At 50.9% G+C, this 21,997-nt stretch overlaps 1 protein-coding gene across 4 annotated transcripts in view; it reads left to right on the forward strand.

Moving 5' to 3' along the window:
- Positions 1-21,997, forward strand: part of nrp2a (neuropilin 2a) — a 51,138-nt gene that overhangs the window by 26,814 nt on the left and 2,327 nt on the right. For 2 of the 4 annotated variants that reach the window (XM_029174650.3, XM_055503957.1), the window contains exons 8-16: positions 5,336-5,480; positions 7,036-7,211; positions 7,309-7,488; positions 7,572-7,716; positions 12,255-12,335; positions 12,439-12,543; positions 15,081-15,346; positions 15,712-15,808; positions 17,513-17,545. In XM_029174650.3, coding sequence (XP_029030483.1) covers positions 5,336-5,480; positions 7,036-7,211; positions 7,309-7,488; positions 7,572-7,716; positions 12,255-12,335; positions 12,439-12,543; positions 15,081-15,346; positions 15,712-15,808; positions 17,513-17,545 — 1,228 coding nt within the window. Of the gene's footprint in view, positions 1-5,335; positions 5,481-7,035; positions 7,212-7,308; positions 7,489-7,571; positions 7,717-12,254; positions 12,336-12,438; positions 12,544-15,080; positions 15,347-15,711; positions 15,809-17,512; positions 17,546-19,343; positions 21,925-21,997 lie in introns of those variants that run through there. The other 2 variants (XM_041074054.2, XM_029174661.3) reach the window with 2 other exon arrangements.

Consider the following 21,997-nt stretch of genomic DNA (forward strand, 5'->3'; position numbering starts at 1 on the left):
ATGACCCCTGTCATGAGGTGGAGAAGGAGGGAATGGGAAGGAGAGATGGTGATAGAGGAAAAAAAGAAAAAAGAGGAGGGGACGCTGACAAACAAGAACAATGGAGTCCTTTATGTGTCCTTATCTGGGCTTGCTATTCATCATCTCCCTCACACCAGCGCACACACAAACAGACACCTGGGGTTGTGAAACTCCTGGAGTCGCACCAGATGCAGCCTGAGCGGGTTTGGGAAGCCCTGTTTGGTGTAGTCCTCTAGGAGATTACGTACAGCTGTGAATGTACAGCTGTGGCGTCGGGTCCTCAGACTGCAGGGGATTCAAGCGCGGTCCCCCATATGTAGGTTAAGGCCGGCGTGGATTTCAAGCAAATATCGTAGAGAGACAAGGGCGGGGAGTTAATCCACGCACACTTCTAGTGCCCTCGCACACGGGAGCCCCCCCCTTCTGTGTGCCAGTGATTGGTTTGGGTGGGGCCAGTGGGGGGTATAGGATGTGGAGATTATTGAGCAAACCGGGGATTAGATTTAAAATGTCAACATCTGTGCAATTTATTAGACCCCCAGAGATCCCCTCTGTTCTCTCCACATACTCATCCACACAGAATCACAGACGCCCCCCCCCCCCATCTCTTTTTTTTTTTAAATAACCTCTGGCTGCTCTCTCTGTCTGCACTGCTGTGCGTTTGTGTGCATATGCATATGATGTGCGTGCCGCTCTGTCTGTACCATGTAATCTGAGTCCACTAAATTGTTTGGGCATAAAAAAAAAAGTGTTCAGACATGGATGCAGACAGATGCATTAACGGGCATCTGGGAGAGATGTTGCTTGTTCTAAGAGGGCTCGAAAATTTAAATTGGCTATGTTACAATGCACAAAGTCCAGGAGGACGATCAATAAGTGAAAAGAGCAGATTCGTGGTACGCAGCGTTCTTTTGAAGGCCGTGCTCTATATCGAAAGATTCAGTATGATTTCCTCAAAGCCCCACTCAAACTGGGAAATATTCATAGGAACTGACACACAAGATCAGCAGATATGTATGGACATGACTTGAACAAATGATTAAACATAACATTTGTTTTTAATGGTCATGAAGAATAGATGACAACGTTTACTTCACGCATGGATGAGGCTTTTAAAGTTATACTGAAAGTCCACAGGGATTTGTTGTGCATCCGCGGTCTCTGATGTATAATATAGAGGCAGAGCATCTCAGATTACTCAGATTAAATCTTTCTCTTTGTATTTTTGCCGACCACAGACAGTGACGGATGAACGGGATTCACAACCTGCAGTTACGGCTCGGGCCTCGTCTGACTTTATAATACTGAAACTGAATGGGTTTTAACTGCACTCATCGCTCTCCTCGCCAGCCGGCCAGGTTCCACTGCGGTCCCCGTGGGCTGCAGCCGAAGCTTCCATGACTGTTAATCCACCAGTCATGTCGTACAAACTCCCAGTTAGCCCCGTCCTAAACCCCCACCCCCCCACCCCCAAAGAGCCTTTAAGTGGTTAAGCTCAGTTCTTGTCAGGGGGTCCCATAATGACTGGGATTTGGTTCTTCTAATTGTCATTTAACAGTGAGCCTGAAGCTAACGTGGCTCTGGGAAAACGTGGCTCTGCACTGTTTAATACGCGTGTAGGAGGAAACTTGAGCCACGCGTGTTTCTCGTTGTATTAGATGCGAGTCACCTGTGTGTAAAAGACCCGGTTTAGAAAGGAGAGATCGGATCGCAGCAAACTGGCCCTGTGCACATGTATGGGCTTTTTTTTTTTTGGACACACTTTCACTTCACCTCATTACTTCATTCAGCTACAGACACGCGTGCACCCGAACAACACGAAACACACTCTGTGTCATCTGTCTTTGTGGAAAAATCCCATCAGCCCTAGCGCTAAGCAAGCGTTGTGTTAGCAAAAAGCTCTGTGAGGTTTCGCTAAATCTCCTCAACACACACACACACACACACTCACAACCACCAAATAACCTGGGAGAAGAAAAGCCCACACAGCGTTTTGGTGCTGCTCCTCCATCACTGTGTCAAACACTAAAAGGCTTTGTTTTTATCACACTCATTCTTCACACTAATACAGACATAACTCACATGTGCACAAAGACACGACGAGTAACAGTGGTACAAAATGTACGTCCTGTAGGTGTTTCAGCCTTAGCGCGCACACACACACACACTGCTTGTCCTTCTTGGAGCCAGTAGAAAAGAGCGGCCAGCTGGAACCAGTTCCTACTGTCAACATCTTCATACTGAGAGCAGGGGGGGTGATGTCTGAAGATGGGGAAGGAGGAGTGTAATGGACAAAGAACGAGACCGGGATCGACAGATGAAAAAAAAAATGTCTGGCAAAGGAATAATGTCTTGCACAGAGCCCCCAACATCTCCCCGTGGTGCCGTCAGCATGAAGGAAAACACTGGCAGAGGATGAAGACGTGTGGCGGAGAGCGGAACGGCGAGCGATTCGCTGCACGACCACTCACGCATCCAGACAGAGCAGTCGTCCAAGGTGCACGGCGGTTCTCTTTACTGGTCTCCATTTGCTGGTTTGCTTGGCTGGAATCTTTTCAGCGGAATGTTAACAATGCGTTACACACGCGGTGACCTGGTTCTGTAAAAAGGCCATCAATACTTAAAGAGCCTCCGTGCCCGTGTCCTGCCAGTGTCCACAGGAATGACCCTCAGTCTTACGCCGCGTGTGTACGGGGCGGTCTAGACTTCAAACGGGGGCTTCGTTATATTTTCATGACCCTCCGCACCAGGAGACGCAACATGACAACGTTAATTATTCAGCCCACCTCACATACGTGTCACGTGGTGGTGATGGGGGGGGCTCAGACACAGACACATAGGCCAGACGGGCGTTTAAAAGCATGCCAGTCGTCAGGCAGATTAGAGAGGTGGGCCAGATAACACACACACACACACACACACACACACACACACACACACACACACACACACACACACACGCTAGCTGCAGTTTGTCTATCCTCAATTGAAGGAAACCAGATTTCACTTAATGGTCCCCCAAGCAAGCTCATTCACCGTCAGCTAGTCACAGTGTAACCACACTATCAACACGTCGGTCAATGAGCAACCATCTGCCTCACCAAGGCCGTTGACCTTTAACCTGGGGGAGTAATGGGTCGGGGTCAAACCGGCGACCTTCCAGGTACCGCGACAATAGGTGGCGGGAGGTGAAGGCGATAGAACAACTTCTCATTGTCCCGGTCTGAGTCCCCCTCCATTCATCTTCAGCCCGCTCACATCCAGGAGACAAATGGAAGGAGCTACTTAAGAACCGATCTTTATTGAACAAATGGTTATTTTTATTTGTGTGCGTGATTCTCTGCTTTTATCCAGAGTAGACAATATTATAATGCTCCAGCTAATGGCCTTTTAGTCACGCGGGACGTTTTGTGCAGCACAACTTTTCTGGGAAGTTGTAATCGACTTTATAAACATTTTATACTACCACTAGTTATAGGTCTATGTATTCATAGTTTTCATTTTGAAAATCGTGACGTTTGTCAGTTAATGCACTTACAGCAAACGATAACTAGCAGGAGGCACTTTATAAAAGAAATAGTGAGAAAATCCCCTGTAGTTTTATTGTGTTTTACCTGATTATGAGAGCAGCACTTGAACGGACGACTTCCCGTTTCAGTGAATCTCTCTCTCTGTGTTTCACCACTCCCTGCATTCCTCGGCTCAGCTCTTTATTAAGTCATATCTGCCGCCGTTCATCCAAGCGTTTCGTCCGCTCTCCTCCTCCTCGCGGCCTGTTCTCACAGGGACTCCTCCCTCCCCACAGTCATTCCGCTTCATCTTCCCCCCGGCCCCCGCTGCGCAACATTCAGGAGTGGGGAGCATCGCATTAACTGTGATGCAGACCCTCTCTCTCTCCTGCCCGGCTCTGGGCGAGCGAGCGCGGGTGTCTCCATAACCCCCATAAGAGCCCACATCCACTGTTTGGCCTTGTCGGTAAACACGGCGGCCGTCTGTTCTCGATCCAGCCGCAGATACAGCGGGGACGGCCCCGCTTATCTGCTCAAACACTCACGCTGCTTTGTATTACCGTGTCAGCTCCACTTGATTAAATCAGGCCGTGCCAAAAATCAAATAAAACCCCTCGAGTCGGATTTTGAAGTCATATCATTTATATTCCCACTGGTTATGGAATTTCTGGAATATGTTTAGAGGCCTGTGCCAGAGGAGGGGAATTTTACAAATGGGTCACTTTACAATAGGATGGCGGCGTAATGGTTTCCACCTCTGAATGACACGCGACTGTTTATCACTTATGAACAACATTTTCGGAGGAGAAAAAAAGAAAACCCGCATAGGGGCGGTTTTCCACACATGATGGCGTGAATCTTCAGTTCAGAGGCTGTGATGGCATCCGCGGGTCGGCAGCGGCTCCTCTATCAGCCGACCCAGACAGACAGACAGGCCGGGGGTCTGTTAAGCGTCACTCGGTCCGTTATCTGTGTGTGTTTGCGTGCGGGCTCCTGTGGTTTCCTGTGTCTTTGTGTGTGTGGTTGTAGCTTCTAGCCACCGAGAGGAGGAAACACACGGGGGTGAGGGAGGACGCGTGCAAGGAAACCAACTGTATCGTCCTGAAGGTGTGAAGCCACAGACAGGGATGTGGAGGAAACCCTTTATAACTACAAACTATAAATGTGGGTCATGTCAGTCATTAAGCTTCCCCATCCCACACTCCTGCACATAATGGGATTCTTTTTTGCTGAAATCATGTAACTCGATCACCTCCGTCACCTCTGACCTCCGACCCCTGCGGCCCCGTCCCGCTGCTTGCAGGCACACGGAAGGAAGGGAGTGTTCACGGAGAAGCCAAGGTTGATGCGTTTGGCCGGACACCCCAGGAAGCGAATTTTCACTCGCATCCTGCCAACCTGGGCAGACTTCCTGCGTCTGATGGCCCATCGTGTTCGGCCATGTCGGGTCATGCCTCCCACGGCTTCCTACGGCCACCAGCATAGAGGAGACGAGTGAGCACCGAAGGCAGAGAGAGAGAGAGAGAGAGAGAGAGCTTCATCCATCGTCAGGTTTTCCCAGAATTCCAGTGCCAAACCTTTGACCCCAAAACACATCGACAGCTGCGATGGCTGACACCGGATCCGTGTTTGGGTTGTCTCCGCTTTGTCCGGTTCGCCACTGTGTGTGTGTAGCCAAGCGTCGCTGCGCCCTGTGGGTGGGTGTGGGGTAAAGGGTCGAGCGAGTGTGTGGGAAAAAGAGGGAGGGAGCGCCGGGCACTCCTCCAGGCACCGCGTCACCGCGCCTTCTCCTCGTCTCTCCCCAGGTCTTCCACGCAAACACCGACCCGTCCGAGGTGGTCCTGAACCGGGTCCCGCAGCCCGTCCTGGCCCGCTTCGTCCGCATCCGGCCCCAGTCTTGGAAGAACGGCATCGCCCTGCGCTTCGAGCTCTACGGATGCCAGATTACAGGTGCGAAATCCAAGAGAAAACCCAAACTCTTAATATTTTTAGCTTAGAAAAATATATTTATATATATGATGAAAACCAGGAACACACACACTTGCATATGTGTATGTACAGTAGGCTCTCTCCCACTCTCCCCTGGCTGTGTCTTAAACATAGCAAGCCTCAGGCTAATTAAAGGAAACTTTCTGTCCTTCCCACCAGCACCGTCTCCCTCTCTCTCTCTTTCGACACCCGCTTCTTCTCTGCGCTGGCTGTTTTCTGTCTCCAACTCCCCCAGCGCTACCTCTCATAGTTCGAGGGAGCGTTTCAGCGGGCCCTCTCTTCTTTGTGAGCCCTTCCACGCTGGGAAATGAGCGCCGGTCGAGCATTCGCGGCTCCTCGTTCGCTCTTACATCACGAGCCGTGATTCTCTGTCGCAGCTATTAGTTGTTATCGCGAAAGGTGCATCCACACACGGGCGCTTTCTAAATATAGCGGCTGACCTCAGAAGCACATGCTCCGTGTGAAACGTACACACACACACACACACACACGCACACACACACACACACACACACTCACACACTCTATCCTTTTATTCATTATTTACGACCTCGGCTTCTGCAGTGACATAACAGCATGAAACTTTGATCTGTGTTCTCTTAAACCGTCAGCAAAACTAACATCTTCCCATCTCCCTTCCTCCTGCCCTCTCTCACTTCCTCCGTGTCTCTCCCCACCTCCACCCCCCCTCCCCATAGTCTCTCACTCCTACGCCTCTCCATCTTTGCCTCTCCTGCTGTTTGTCTCCGTAGGAGTCGCATCTCTACATCATGCTCTCCTTCTCCCAGTCTCCCTGAACTGTCATCTTCTCATTTGCCCCCCCCCACACACACACACACACTCATTCTTCTCCTCTTCTTACCATCCCAGCTCCTCTTATTATTCCTTTTTATACCCTTAATCCTCATTCCTCACTCTCACACATTCCCCCAGCAGGTTACTCTCAACACTACTCAGCCATCCGTATCCCGATGGCTCCCGTTTACAAGTGCTTTTACGTACCAAACATTTGCTCCGTGAGCGAGTGAACATAAAATATGTGCAGCCTGCTGAACAGACCAGCTGTTGTATGGGATAGAACGACACAATACAGTGAACAACATATTTAAAGGCACTTAAATATTTGTGGGAGATGTGAAGTGCATGAATGCGAGGCAGGGATGTGTGCCCATTCAGCAGCAGACGCAACATATGCCGTTATCTCACTAATGGCAGCCTAATTGCATATTGGACATGAAGCAGTAGTGCTGTGCTGCACGTCTCCTCTCCCTCCCTCCCTCTCCTGTCTCTCACCTCTCCCTCCCTCGCTTGTTCCAGTCTAATGCTTGTTCGTATAGTCTTAATGCTTAGTAGCCAGTATTGCAATCCTGCGGTGCGGCTTAATAGCTCCCAGGTGGGAACGCGTGTAACCGTGCGAGTGTACGTTAGGTCGCTGCAGAAACGTCTCCATCAGCTCCGCTCCACCCCCGAGGTGAGGCTTGAATTAATCTTTGGCCCCCTCTGCGTTCCGCTCCAGATGCTCCGTGTTCAGACCTGCAGGGCCTGCTGTCCGGACTGCTGCCCGATGCCCAGATCTCCGCCTCCTCCAGCAGGGACATGGTGTGGAGCCCCGGGACGGCCCGTCTGGTGGCCAGTCGCTCTGGCTGGTTCCCCGCCCCCGCGCAGCCGCTGGCTGGAGAGGAGTGGCTACAGGTGCACCGGGGTTCTTTAATTGCATTAGTTAATGCTGCACACGGACCTGTGTTCGTGTGGTTCATCACAGTGCTTTAATGCCGTCTAATCCCTCCAGGTGGACCTGGGTTTACCCAAGACGGTGCGCGGCGTGATCACCCAGGGAGCGAGGGGAGGCGACGCAGGGAGCGGAGCCACCGCGGATAACCGGGCTTTTGTTAGGAAGTACAAAGTAGCGCACAGCGTCAATGGAAGAGACTGGAATTTCATCATGGACAGCAAGACCAGCCTGCCCAAGGTGAGCCAGGGCAGAGGGAGCGTAGCAGCGTCCCCACGCAGCCGCGCAGCCTTTCATTTGTGCGTTGTGTGCGTTGTGCGCAGATCTTCGAGGGGAACACGCACTACGACACGCCAGAGCTGCGTCACTTCGACGAGACGGTGGCCCAGTACGTCAGGCTGTACCCAGAGAGGTGGTCCCCGGCGGGGATCGGGATGAGGGTGGAGATCCTCGGCTGCGACCATCCCGGTAGGACATGATATGGATCATTTTTATATTTTGACGTCCATTGGGTTCCAGGTTGAACAGTGGCTGTCCCATCAGGACAGCGAGTGTGCAGTGAAAAACAATTGCTGCTGTGTATGTCTCACAGTTTTAGTTTTAGGTGGCACAGTGAAACCTTGACCCCGGAGGTTTGTGAGTTTGGATTCAGCTCTGGTGTTGTTTGACCTTGAGCATGCGTGCTGTGGTGCGATCGCTGCGTTAGCATCTGCAGGGAGGGAACAGGGCTCGGTTTACAGGCACGTGTGCCTGCAGAGGGAGCGGTAGGTTGTTCACTTTCTCGTTCGGTCTGTTATCCAGATGTGGGGCAGCGCTGCACACACACACACACACACACACACACACACACACACACAGACACACAGACACAGACACACACACACACACACACACACACACACACACACACACACACACACACACACACACATTCACCAGTCATGACTGATTACCACTCCCTCTGTGCATGGACAGGATGACTGGGCACACACGCACGCACACACACACACACACACACACACACACACACACACACACACACACCAAACAAACCACAAGAGAGTTCTACCAAGCGTTTACTCTACACTACACACACATCATGTCTCATGACTTCATTGAGGTGATTTACTGTGTTTCTCTGCGTTTGAATGGAGACAAAGTGCGCGGCTCCCTAGTTCATAGGAAATATGAAGAGTAGCACATCATCACGATCACCTTTTGCACTTGTCCAGACAAATTAAAACACGCTTTAGGACACACGGATAAAACGCTGCTTTTACAACATAACTGACAGTGATTAATGTGTACTGTCAGAGCACTTCCAGCCCACACCTGAGGTGGTTGTAGTCATTCAACACTGTTCAAACTAGCTGCTCACAACATCTACTATGCACATTGTTGTGTTTCACAAATGTTGCATTTATTATTATTGTATAGAAATAGTGCCCACACATGAGTTTATCTGTATCTATAGGAAAAGGAGCTTCTGAGGGTCACACATTGTTCACAGCCGTCCAAAACTCAGCAGGAATACTGGACTGCTGCTGACATCCTGTAAATCATTCTCTTCCTCCTCCACCCAAAATAGTCCCTTCTTTCTGTCTGTCCACCACTTTGAATGTCTTCACTGTTCTCGTCTCATTGTGTTTTTTTGCCCAGTGCATCTTGAACATAGCAGCAGCTGCTACAATGAAGCAGTTTAAGGTCTCTCCCCCAGCCTCCACACGGCTGCAGTTTTTTCTCATCCCACCCTGAGGCCCAGTGCGTGGGTCTGTAAATGTTTTTGTTCTTTTTTCATTTCCATGCCTCCTTCCCGCTCCTCACTTCCTCCTCTGTTACTCATCACTCGCACCTCTTTTCCACCGCTGTCGGTCCTGACTCCTTCTGTTTCCACTGTTTCATGCTCAGATGTCTCTCTCTCTCTTTCTCTCTCTCTCTCTCTCTCTCTCATACACACACACACACACACACACACACACACACACACACACACACACACACACACACACACACACACACACACACACACACACACACACACACACTGAGTGGCATGCTCCAAATATGAAAAATGGATGAGCTCAGGTAGGAAATTTTAGATACTGATGTGTAAAAATGCAAAATACCACCTCCTCCTTCTTCATTGTAGAGTCGTTCCAGTCGTAGGAGGACTGCAGAGTTCTCGGATGCACTGACACACCCTTTTTTTGGCAACATCCAGTAGATTTACAGTGGCTTTCTGCTTCCTTCCAGGTGCCAGTAAATCAGTTAATGTAGCAGAATGAACTACAAAGTGATTTTAAACAACCAGTGCGTGCGTGCGTGCGTGCGTGCGTGCGTGCGTGCGTGCGTGCGTGCGTGCGTGCGTGCGTGTGTGTGTGTGTTGTGGGGAGAGAGAGAGGGAATGAGAGACGGGGAGAGAGATCTGAGCACTCAGCATCACCCGACAGAATATAAAACAATGGCTGCTTGTCTTTCCCATCATGTCCCTTTGGTGTGTGTGTGTGTGTGTGTGTGTGTGTGTGTGTGTGTGTGTGTGTGTGTGTGTGTGTGTGTGTGTGCGCCTAGGACTGCCAAGCAGAGATTTACAGAAAGGCTTTCTACATAATTGAAAGATTTTTTTCTCCTCTCTGACATTTTGCTGAGTCAGGTTCTTTGGGAGTGAGCAGTGTCTTTCATATAGACGAGGCCGGCCCCACCTCCAGCGCGTGTGTTTTGGGGCATCTGGATGCTGAATAACGAGCATGCAGACACTCTGACCCCTCCGTATGTGTGTCTGCGCGTGTTAGGATGCGCAGCTGCATCGTGTACATTAGTGCGTCTCTCCATTATCTGTGCCGGCAGTTCCCCCAGGTCCGGTTCTAAGTGTCGGTGTCTCATCCTGTGCATGATTACGACTTGCATCATCACCTGCAGCAATAGACGCGTTATGTAAGGCAACACTGTGCTGCAGAGGGACCTTCCCTGCATTACAGGCCGGCTGCTGCACATACACAAGCCTGTGTGTGTATATTTGGCCCAGTCCTCGCAAACATCAAGGACGGGGCTTGGAGCAAGGTGGGCAGGCCGTATGCAGTCACACATATTTTCTCTCTGTCCAATATAAACATGTGCACGCACACAAATGTAAAAAGCTGGTCCCATTGCCCCTGACACTCCTGTCACACCCTGGAAAGGTCAACACATTTACACTGTGACAAGGCCTGACCTTTGAAAGCAGAGAGCGCTCGGGAGCTGGATTGAATCTTAATGGACTGGACTGTGTGTTTATATGTGTTTAGTTGTACTCACAAAGTGAGAGCGTGTGGGTCTGTCAGGCACCCACACAATGTTTAGGTGGTATGTTTTAACCTCTGGAATACGAGGTTAGACTACAATATGAAGGCAGCTAAAGGGGAAATGAATACGAACGAGCACGAGGGACGGAAGAATAAGTGAAGTGAGGACGGCACTTTTAGTCACTTACTGTAAAACTTGGGAGGAGAAGAGATTTGAGGAAGAAAGCTTGCTGGTGTTTTTTTTTTTTGCCCTCACCTTCCTGGTGGGCCGGCGCCGATAAGAGTCTCATTAGGTACTTAATGACTGGCATAAAGGACATGACATTAACGCTGGGTTAATGTCAGAAGCCATCACCAGCTGTGGCCGGCCCTTTCATGTCTGCCATTTCTCCAGCTGCGGCGCCGCCGCGCTCATTTCCACAGGAAGTTCCTTTAAGCCGATCAATTGCGTATCACGCCGAGTTTTTCGCCACTAATGCCTTTCGTATTCTGAAAATGGTAACGGTGGCCGCGCGGAGAGAGGAAAATGAACTGTAGGCGACTCTAGAATCAGAATCAGAGTTTAATGGCCAAGTCTAGTGTCGATAACAGCAGCAGAAATCCATACGAGTGTTTTGTACGGTAGATGTGTGCTCTTTGTGTTTCTCCTGCAGCTGATGAGCTCCGTCTGACATGAGATCATCAGATATCGGAGCCTCAGTGTTGTTTGGATAGGATTAAACCAGACGAAGCCGGGAGAGCTGACAAAGGAATATGAAATGCAATATGCTTAAAGAGCCGCATACGCGTTTAAATGATTGCTGATGTCAAATTAGAGCCGTGTGTTTGACTCCAGCGTGCTGAAATGTGACAATAACAAGTCACCGAGGTCGGTAATGATTTTTGTCGCCATGCGTATACAGACCCAAACTAAGAGAAGAGCGGCGAACGCCTTCTGTTCCCATGATAATTCACATGAAGCTTTGTTTGAGACGTGACCCAAACCTCTCTCCAACTCCCAAAACACACCCGGGTTCACTCATCTGCTCCTAATAACACGGGCTTTTCCCCACTTCACATTCCAAACTGCAGGCTGCTCCGCATGTGTGTGTTTGTGCTCACATGTGACGTCTTTTAATGAGCTAACTGTTAGCTTGTTTATTGCCTGGCGTGTTGTTAGTCTTTCCCTGTGATATATGTGCGTTCAAATACGCCACAATGGCCGACAGAAGATTGGACAGACTCCGTGTTTGTGCGTCCACGCCTCGAGTGGAGTGCACACGGTAGCTCACACACGCATCCACCGAGTGGGAGGCCGTGTGTGTGTGTGTGTGTGTGTGTGTGTGTGTGTGTGTGTGTGTGTGTGTGTGTGTGTCCTCCCTGACAGCCAGTGAGCAGTCCCAGAGTGTGATCACCCCGTTCAAGGTCGAGGGGAGTTTGTTGGACGCGTCCATCCATCAGCCTGCGTCTGTGTGCTGCATATCTGAGCCCGTGTGTGTGTCTTAGGCAGATACTGACGCCTGAGCTTCCAGACACAGCGTGACAGGGGCCCTCTAGGGTGCGCCGGGGCTATCGGTGGCTGCCGCCGCCTGTTTGCGGGGCGATCAAAGCGGGAGACGGGGTCCAGAGCCGCTTCCCTTACACTGGTGGTTCTAATGTGCACTTGAATTCCCCGTGCAGCTCTCGTTTGAGGATTGGAGCTTTGTTTCTTCTCTGATCTGAGTTCCTGGTGTGTTTGTGTTTCTGTAGAAACCTCCACGCCTGCAGACACCGTCGCTCCAACGGTGCCCGAGGACGCAGAAACGACCACGGTCCCCATAACGACCACAGGTGAGACCACACAACAGGGTGTGTTCTGTTCAATAGTGTGACATCACAGACTTCCTGCGGACTCAACTGACATGGCTGTGACTTCTTCCCTCCGCCTCTGCAGCAGCTACGTCCCCACCGGCAGTCAGCGCGTGTGACTTCGACCACGGCCTGTGCGGCTGGACCCACGACCCCAGCGCCCCTCTCTACTGGTCCCTGCACAGCCACGGTGAGCCTCCCCCATCGGTCATGCGATGCCGCCGCTGCTGTCGAGTTATCACTGTGATTCACGGCCGCTCCCGCGGAGCCTCTGTTTTCCTCCGAGGAGCCGGCTGTGGGCGTGATGGACAGTGACCCGCAACAAAGGGTGTAACGTTGAGATCTGGACGATTTCCCGAATCTCGGGTTTCAGCATCATGTTTGCGGCAAAGCCTTTACGCGTGACCCTGATCGCATCACGTTTGTGTGCTCCGCTTCAGTGAGTCTAGACAAAACGCTGTTTCGAGTCCTTTTCCTCAATTTAATTAAGATTTATTTAATTTAGGTATTTCTGAGCAAACTAGAGTGAAAGCGAACCGGGAAACAGACACAGAGAGGCTGAGGTATCACACGCGGCAGCTCTCTGTCTGCTCTGCCTGTGCGTCAAAATGTGTGACATGTCGGCAGGGAAGGGGTTAAGACCCAGGAGCTCCAATTAAGTGTGGAGCAGGAGATCCCAAAAGTGAGGCCGTATTCCCAGGGTCCCTTATTGCCCCTCCATTACTCGAGGCACATCCCAGTTGACGCCGTGCAGACTCCCATCTACTTAGACTCTCCTTGAAGAAATAATTATTCACTCTCCTTTCATACATAGCTGCGGATCACAAGTGCAGCTTCGGGTGAGTTATTAGGAGGCTGCCTGCTGGCTTTAAGCGGGGACTGTTTATAATTTTGCAAGGAACGAGATTGGTTGTCAGCTCGTCTCCTCCAAGCGGCCAGCGTTCCTCCACATGGAGAGAATTAAGCAGGGCTTGAGCGAAAGCGTCGACGCGCTCTCTGTTGTCAAGTACGTAACCTCACCTGGGTCGGGTTCAGCAGAAATCCTCCCGGCGCGTGACCCGTTCGGGTCGCCGCGGCCTCTGGCGGGGGGCCCTTCAAAGCGGCCTCTTTCATCGCGGCCGGACGGCGAAGGGCTGCACAGATTAGTCAGGTTGTGGCTTTCATGTATGCAGTATCATTTCCAGCTGTTTTGACACGCCACGCCAGCCTTTGATTTCTCCCGCAGAGGTCAAAGGTCGGGAATCTCAGCCGGCGCGGGATCATTATTTCACCGCTATCGCGTCACGGTTTAATCCTCTATAGGATTCCTCCTTCTCGTGTGACCCGGGGAACCCCGATCTCCTCACCTCCCGACCCCGGACCCGTAATAAAGCACAGAGGCATTACCAGCCACCGCACACTGTCACATTATTTGGCCTAATAAACCCCTGAAGTAAAAATGTGCTAACCAGGCATCATAGATCGTATCCTTGTTTGCTTCTCACTGCGGGAGACCGCTGCGAAATGGATTAATAATGCTCTGTTGTGCTGTGCATGGCGAGGCTGTGTCGATTATGAGCTGTCTGGCGAACAAGAGGCACAACAATGGGGGGTTCGCTGCAAGACGCCGCGCTCAGACACGAGGCAGATGGAGGAATCGGCAGCGCTCGCATTAAAATGAGTGATAAAGCGCCACGCGGAGGCACAAATACGCTTCGCTCGCAGGCGCGCGGACGCACGCGGGCGGCCGCAGGACGAGTGTGTGGACTCGCTCCGAGGGGCCGGGGGGACGAAACTGTCGCGCGGCGTCTGAAGTGTCACACGCACAGACCGACAGAGGGGAGCTGTCAAAGCGGGACGGAGGGTCGTCCCCGCAGACGCCGCCTGTCTGATCGGAGGGAGAGACGGCGCAGACGGACACGGGCGCAGCGAAAGGTTATCAGTCCAGTCGTTTCTGAGACGTGAGCAAAGCTGCGTTAAGAAAAACACACACACACACACACACACACACACGTGGTGATTTAATCCGTACTGGACGTTCTCCCATTAGACCCACTTGAGAAAGGCTTGACCGGGCGCCTCACAGGGTCCCTCATCATCTCACACATCATCTTACTTCCTCACAACACTTAGTGTCCACATCCACTTTTCAAAACATCCTTTCGTGTAAACAACTAAAGCGGCGTGCATTTATTGCCCATGTTTCCGCCAAGTCATTTACCTTGATAGGAGCGAGGAGGAATGGGCCCCGAGGGTTCTGGCTGGAGTTCTCGCCGCGCTGCGTGTGCGACTGACCTTCTGGCTGGACCCATTCTCCGGCGTGTTTATATTCGTCGTGTCCCCATTGTTTCGGCGCGGCCATTGTGCCGCGGGGATGCCGTTCCTGTTAACAAGCGCCGATCATGTTGGAAATGTCTCCCTGTGAGAAAACCCATTCTCCTCATGCGCTCGTGTGAATGCGCGCGTGTAAATCTTTGGGTTTGTGTGAGAGTGATGATGAATGACGATAGCCTTGACTGTGCACACGCACAGTGTGTTTACGTGCTCATTTAGCGCCCAACCAAGTCAGTTTAGCAGCTTCCGTTCTTTCAAAGAGCCCAGGTTGGTTTTCTATTGCCCCGAGGGCAGAAATGAAAACCCATTAACGCAGACTTTATTCACTTTCATTCTCCCGTAGCAAGCAGCAAACTCGAGGTTAAAACCAAAGCTTCGCAGCCTCTCATCTTGACGCGTCTCCCTCTCCTCCAGAGCTCAACAGCTACCTGTACGTGGACGCCAGCCTGAAGATGGAGCAGCAGCGGGCCCGGCTCGTGAGCCCCGTGGTGCCGGCGGAAACCGGGCCGCTGTGCCTCCTCTTCTCCTACCAGCTCTCGGGGGAGGCCCAAGGTCACCTGAAGGTCCTGCTGCGGGACGCTCACAACCAGGAGACCCTCATTTGGACGCTGAAGGACGATCAGGGCCCCGTGTGGAAGGAGGGTCGCACCATCCTGCCTCGCTCCCCTAAAGACTTCCAGGTAGTAATGCATGTCTGTTATCAAGCCCACGTAGCCGGAGATAAACTCTCTGTCACCTTAGGCCAGGTTTGACTTCAAAAGAAGCAAAACTAAGCCATGTTGTCTCTATTGGCCTCACTGTTTGGGGACGTGTGTGCATTTGTCAGAGACATCACAAGCAGTTAGCGCTGCAACTTTGAAATCACATGCGCCACATTAACTTTTTATCCTCTGTCTCCTCCTCCTCCGCCTGCTTGGCCCCGTTCTCCGTTTGCCTCCACCCCCCCGTCATCCTGCCCTCCGTCTTCCTCTTCCTCCTCGTCTTCTCATTCCACCGTTCCCTCCTCTTCCTCCCCTTCCTCCCGCCCCCGTTTCGGCTGCCGCAGGTTGTCATGGAGGGGTTCTTTGTGCACGGCACCAGAGGGCACATCTGGATCGACAACATCCACATGAGCTCCAGCACCCCTCTGAAGGAGTGTACACGTAAGTCCCACATGCACACACCCACTGTACTGTACACACACACACGTCCTTGCATTTTCCGAGACAACTCTTTGACTGACTTTGACATCAGTTTGACAAAAATTGTCTGGAAAAGTATTGAAAAATAAACAAATGCACACACACACACACACACACACACATAGACACACACAGAGACAAGGAGATGCATCAGTTTGACCCACCAGCTTCCTCATATCCTCTGTCAACACTATCTCCTTATCGCTCCCTCCATCAATCTGCCGTTCCCTCTATTTCCCTTTCACCTCCTTCATTTTAAGCCTCAAGGTCCTTGAGTAGCGACACACATAATGTGATAAACACACATAGAAACCTCCCAGTCCTCCCCGCATCCACTCATCCTCCCATCCCAGTTCAAGAGACAGCCTCTCCCACAAAGAGCCCACCGAATTCTTAGATGAAAGAAGGAAGGCGAGGGAGGGACAGCATTTACTCCTCTACAACAAAAAGAAAAGAAGAATGGGAAAAAACTAGGCCATAAACGCCCCGTGGGCCCCGGCGATGCTAATCTATGTTTCATTAGATTCCTCTTCTTCTCTTCCTCTCTCGCGCTCACTCCTATGTCGTATTTGTAAACAGAGCCCTTCCCGAGCCGTCAAAGGGAATTACTAGACAGGCTGTTTCCCAAGCAAGTTTGTGGGCGCCTGGTGTTAGCACAGCCTCAGCATCGCAGCCTCCTTAATCTGGCCCGAGCAGCAGCTTTGGAGAGGGTCTTAAACAGATCAGAGACCGGGCCGGGGGTTCGGAGCCAAAAACCTGCCTTCATGGCTTCTGACCGGCGTCCAGTGGGCTTTAGAGCTGGACCACAGTGTTTTAGGAGAGTGTGTGTGTGTGTGTCTGTGTTATTTTTAGTGTTTATACCTCTTGGTGTCAGATCAACTATTTTTGTGCGTGTGTGTGTGTGTGTGAGTCATGAGTCTTGAGTGAGTCAAAGCAGCCCAGCATTCGGAAGGTAGCGATGACAGCTGAGCCCCCTCCTTCCCCCCATGCTGCTGTGTTTCCTCCCACATCTCCTTTGCCGCTCCCAGAGCATGCTGGGACGTTCCTTATCACCCAAAGCAGTGGAGTTTTTTTCACAGTACGTTGGCGTTGGCGCCACAAGGCGCCAAGTCCCGAGTCACTTTCTCTCTTTCTTCCGTCCTTAACCACCCACTTCTCCCCCCTCCCACACACACACACTACAGTCTAACCCACACCGACATGAGACGCACACCCCGGGTTCTTTGTGTTTGCATTCCAGGGCAATCAAAGTGATGGTTCTGCTCTGTGCGTTTGCAGCAAACCAAAAAACCCCCTCAGCCCACTCCGGTTCAACTGGACGCCACAGATAAACAACTTGAAATACGTGAACTTTGCAATCGCGGACGCACACTCTCACACGTAGGCTGTGCACTCTCAGCGCAGCCCATCTCGAGTCCCAAACTCCCACAATGTACTCTGTTTGAAACTGCATTCAAGCAAAGGAGCTGGGTAAATGCCATAATTCACGTGAGCCATCAGAGGAATTAACTTAAATTTCCTCAGGAGGACTTTGATAGTGTTGTGACATTTCTGTGACATTTGGCTGACTTTTACCTCATATTTAAAGTTATCTAACAGCCCCTCCTCTCTCTCCTCCCTCTCCCCGTCCCCCATGTCCCCCACTCTCTCTCTCTGTCCTCCCAGAACCCTTCGCGGCGTTTTCACCAGAAAGTCCAGGTGAGTCTCACTCGGTGTGATGTCACTTCCTCTCTGGTCTTGCTCCCTTCCCCGTTGGTATGCAGTAGCCTGGGGTTTTTTTGCTTGGTGCCACTAAGTGGTCTGAACCGCTACTCAATCAGCCCCCATCAGCCCCTCGCACCGAGGCTGAGTCTGCTACAGCTGTGTGAATACACACGCATTAAACCAAAGCAGCAGCAAACAAAACCTCTCCCCAGCTAACGTCTGATTTATACAATTTAGCAAACTTGGAAAGTAGATTATTTCCTTGCGCTTTAGTTTTTACCTAGTCCGTCTCAGAGGAAACAAATGATTAGTCTCAACAGGGCAAAGGCAAGCGAAATCGCACACGTCACGGAGTCGGATATTTGAAAATAGCTACGTATTCTCATTTCTAGGCTGCCTGACAGCCTGGAGGCTTTTAAATAACTGTCTGCCTCATGAAAAATATTTAGCGCATCCTGGGGGACTCCATGAGACTGATGTTATTGTTTTGGCATCTCATAATGTCTTCCAATAAGATGAAAAAGTTGGAGGTTTCAGCACGAAACACAATGTGTGTGTGTGTGCGCGCGCGTGCTTTTCCACTCCTCCGTCTTCACACACGCTTGCACACAGTCTCTAACCTTTGACAAACACGAGCGAACACACACATTAATATCACCACACACACACGCACACACACAGCAGCGTCCCCAGTGAGAAGCAATCAGATAGAGTGACTGAGCAGCAGCGAGCACGGTGTCGCTCTCCTCTCCCTAACTCGGTTCTGTCTAATGAGTGTGGGCCGTGTGAAGTAGCAGGAGCACGCACCATTTCCCTCTGTAATTATGTGACACGGTCCAAAAATCAGGATGTATTCAGCTGTGCTTTACTTTGCCTAGTGCAATGTGACATTCCCTCGGTTTCGCAGCTCTCGTCAGGTTTTAATGATACATGTGGACTCTATTTTGTAGTTTTCTTATGTCTTTCGGGGTTGGTTTTTGTGTAGCAGCCTTGGATAGTGATGTAGAGGCTTCTTGGAAGGTGCTTAGTTGGTTCTTACCAAGAATTTGAGACGGGGGGTTCAAGCCAGGGGCAGCGGTATAGAGGATCTGAGGAGATAGTCTCCAAGGAGACAGGACTTGGCTTGAGGTGGAGAGGACTGGCCAGGAGGCTGATGCATGAGAAAAAAGAAAATGAAAAAGAGAACAGAGAACGGGATAAATTATGTACTCAAAACAAATCTGCCAAGTCGAGCCAGCTAAATAACAAATCCCAATCCAATATGGGCTCAGCGAGAGCTCTGGAACATTGGATTCCCATGTGGCGTCTGACTGATTCTTGCATGGTTCTGAGACTTTATCAGGGGGCTGTTGTGTGACTTCCTGTGCCAGTGCAAAAGAGGAAGAGGAAGCTTCTAATTCAATGTGTGTGGGTGCTTTTATAACTAATTATTTTGGCTTTCGTTTCACACCAAGTCATTCCACTGGAGCTTTGAAAAAAAATAAACAATTTTATTACATTTGATTGGATCAACCATTGGACAGGTTTCAAACCCAATCTTTCGATGGTCTTGGTGTGAAAATTTGTCCTCCAATTGATGCATTTTATATTCCTTTATTCTGTTTTTTTGGCCTTGGAGATTTATTTTGTTTCTTGCAACTGGCATGCTTGTGCATGCTCATACGAGGCGCACGCCTGCTGTTCATATGATGCAGATCAATAGGGATAGAAAATAGAGAATTCAATGTAGAACATAACCAAGTTCCACTCCTCTCTTTTCCCACTGGCCAATTACTCTGTATCTCTTCACCAGGGGGAGGCGTTCCTGTGCCTCCCTTGCCCATCCACTGGTATTACATAATGGCCGCCGGAGGCGCCCTCCTTCTCCTGGCTGTGGCCATCTTGGTCAGAGCCCTCTGTTGCTGCCGACAACACCTGGCCACCAAGAAGAGCCAGCTGTCAGTGACCTATCACAGCTCCTCGCAGTGTTTCCAGTATTCTAACTGGTCCTCCAGTATGGCTACCCCAGGGGTGGAGCCTGTCCTGACAGTGAGGTTGGACAGCCGGGACAGACATCGTACCCTCTGCTGAACGAAGCACTTAGCGGCATTGTGTTCGGCAGAGCGGGACGCCCACTTGTGATTTCGGTGGCGGAGTGTGTCGTGATGCTGCAGGATTGACCCAACATCCACTCCTTCCTTTAGTTTACAGTTACCAGGGTGATGGTGACACAGACCTAAACTGCCAAGAGGAAATTTGTAAAGAAGCACTGTGCTCTCTGCCTCCGATGGACGTGGCTTTGGTAGCTGTTTTCATCTTTGTTCCATTAAGGAGTTTGCTGTTGACATTTCACACTACGCTGCTCCTGGTGAGAGGACTGAAGAGTTATTTATCTGAACAGCCTGTTTCAGACCATTGAGTGCCGTCTGGCTCCTCGTAACCCCAACGGTCCTCTTGGAATGACCCCAGCACGGACAAGCACCCAGACATGTGTGGGCTGGGAGGAGGAGGAGGAGGTTAAGCCAGTTCTGTTGCAAGAGCCAGCCAGAGATGCCAAACCACAGGCTAAAACAAGACCCCAGAGACATAAGGAGCGTTGCAGCGTTGAGACAGAGAGGAGAAAACTGTTAGGCTGAGAGGCGTTCAGTGTGCGCTAGCTGTGGAAAGGATCTGGCAAGCCCCAGAAAATAAAGCTCTCGGTATCTCTGTAATAACAACACGAGATCGCCGCGATACGAGCCGCGCTAATCGCGAGGGAGACTAAATCCTTCCATTGTCCTTTTCAACGGAGCATGTGCACCTTTAAAAACAAAGGAATGCAAATCCATCATACTTAAAGTCCTGCATCGCAGATGGAGATAACCGGCTCGATTGATTGAACGCCTGCGTCTTCTGCTGATAAAGCCATCAGCGGCTGATGGATGCAGCCTTCCTCAGTGTTTAGTGTTTCATCTTGATTCTCTGTCGTAATAAAGCACGTCGTTCCACTCCCGCTTTATGTTTCGTGCCCCCTCCCAGTCCCGCTGTTCCTGTGCCGGCGTGGCCCAGATGACAGCCGCGGTGAGCCGAGGCCTTGTAGTGTTTTCAGTGTGAATATCTGCTTGTTGTTTTTCGGGGGGGGCGTTGTAAATAGACACAGCTGTCTGCCGTCACCACTTCGTTCTAGACTTAGACTCCTACAAATCCCACAATGCTGCTGTACCAGCTGGAAGCCATACGCGCGGTGCTCCGCTGCAAGTCTGCGGGATCCAGCGCGTAATAAGAACCAGAACAGTGCCGCCGCTATCGATGATCTGTCCTTCGGTGCCATAAGACGCCGCTAATGGCTGTTAGCAAAAGCATATTACACATATCGCACATGTAAAAGCCTATTTTAACTCGAAGACTCTCAAAACGCGAGACACAAATTGGCATCAATCATCCTCTAATCAGTCCGTACAGAGGAGCCAAGGCTTGACAGGAGCTCAGTTAATGCCCTGGATTGAACGAAATTGAGGGTTTCGCTCCGTGGCTTAACAGGTTGCGAATCCGCGGTGTGTCACAGCGGCAGAAATCCATCAGCTGCTCGCCCCACAGCCCGGCAGAACCCACCTCCATTTGTTGCCACAATTTAGAAGCTGCACTTTTCTCTCCGGAGTGTAAAATGTGTTTTTCTGGCACAGCCTCACAATGTGCTTTTAAATCAACATGGGGAGGGGGGACTGGTCACCCTGCTCGCTCCATCTCCACACCATTACGCTCCAAGCCCCTAATAGTTGTAATTAGTTAATGGACAGATAACATTTATTAAGGCTGCGCTAAGCACTTTTTCCCTCCCATCCGCCGCACCTCCGTCGCCCAATCCGCTGCCAACTCGAGTTGCCCTGGAAACAGCATTAATAACGCCATTGGCCGTCCAAGACCTCCAGATCTATACCCGCCGCGGTGCCAAGCAGCTACTCCCACTCCTGAACGCCTGCCAAGAGCCGAGAGCGCAAACACACTCGCACACACGACGCGCGGGAAGCGAAGAAGAAAAACCCTCGCCTAAAGTCCACTCGAGCTTCGGGGCCGCGGCAGCGCGCTAGTTTGAGCCGCACTCGTAATCTTCCCGTTCGCTCGCACACTTCTCGGCCCTCGGCCCACGCCTCCTGGCACTGGCAGCGAGGCGGAGGAGCCCCACTTCCCAACTGTTGACTTGCGTTGCCACTGGCGCATCCCTCCCGACAGTAACGGTGTCTATGATTTAACCAGTGATGATCACGGGTGATGTTAATGATCTGATGATATGTTTGCATTTTTACCCACATGGAATGAACAGTCTTATACCATCAGTATCTTATGTGATGACTGTGTGTGAAGAATGTAAAATAATGAGCTTTCTCTATAAATAAAGTCATATTTTTCTATTATTACACGGCCTGTGTGTGTGAATGGGTGTCGGGAGGATTCATTAATGCACAGTTGTGTGATTGGCTGAACAAGCTT

Source organism: Betta splendens, chromosome 2, assembly GCF_900634795.4.
Source record: "Betta splendens chromosome 2, fBetSpl5.4, whole genome shotgun sequence".
Lineage (NCBI taxonomy): Eukaryota > Metazoa > Chordata > Actinopteri > Anabantiformes > Osphronemidae > Betta > Betta splendens.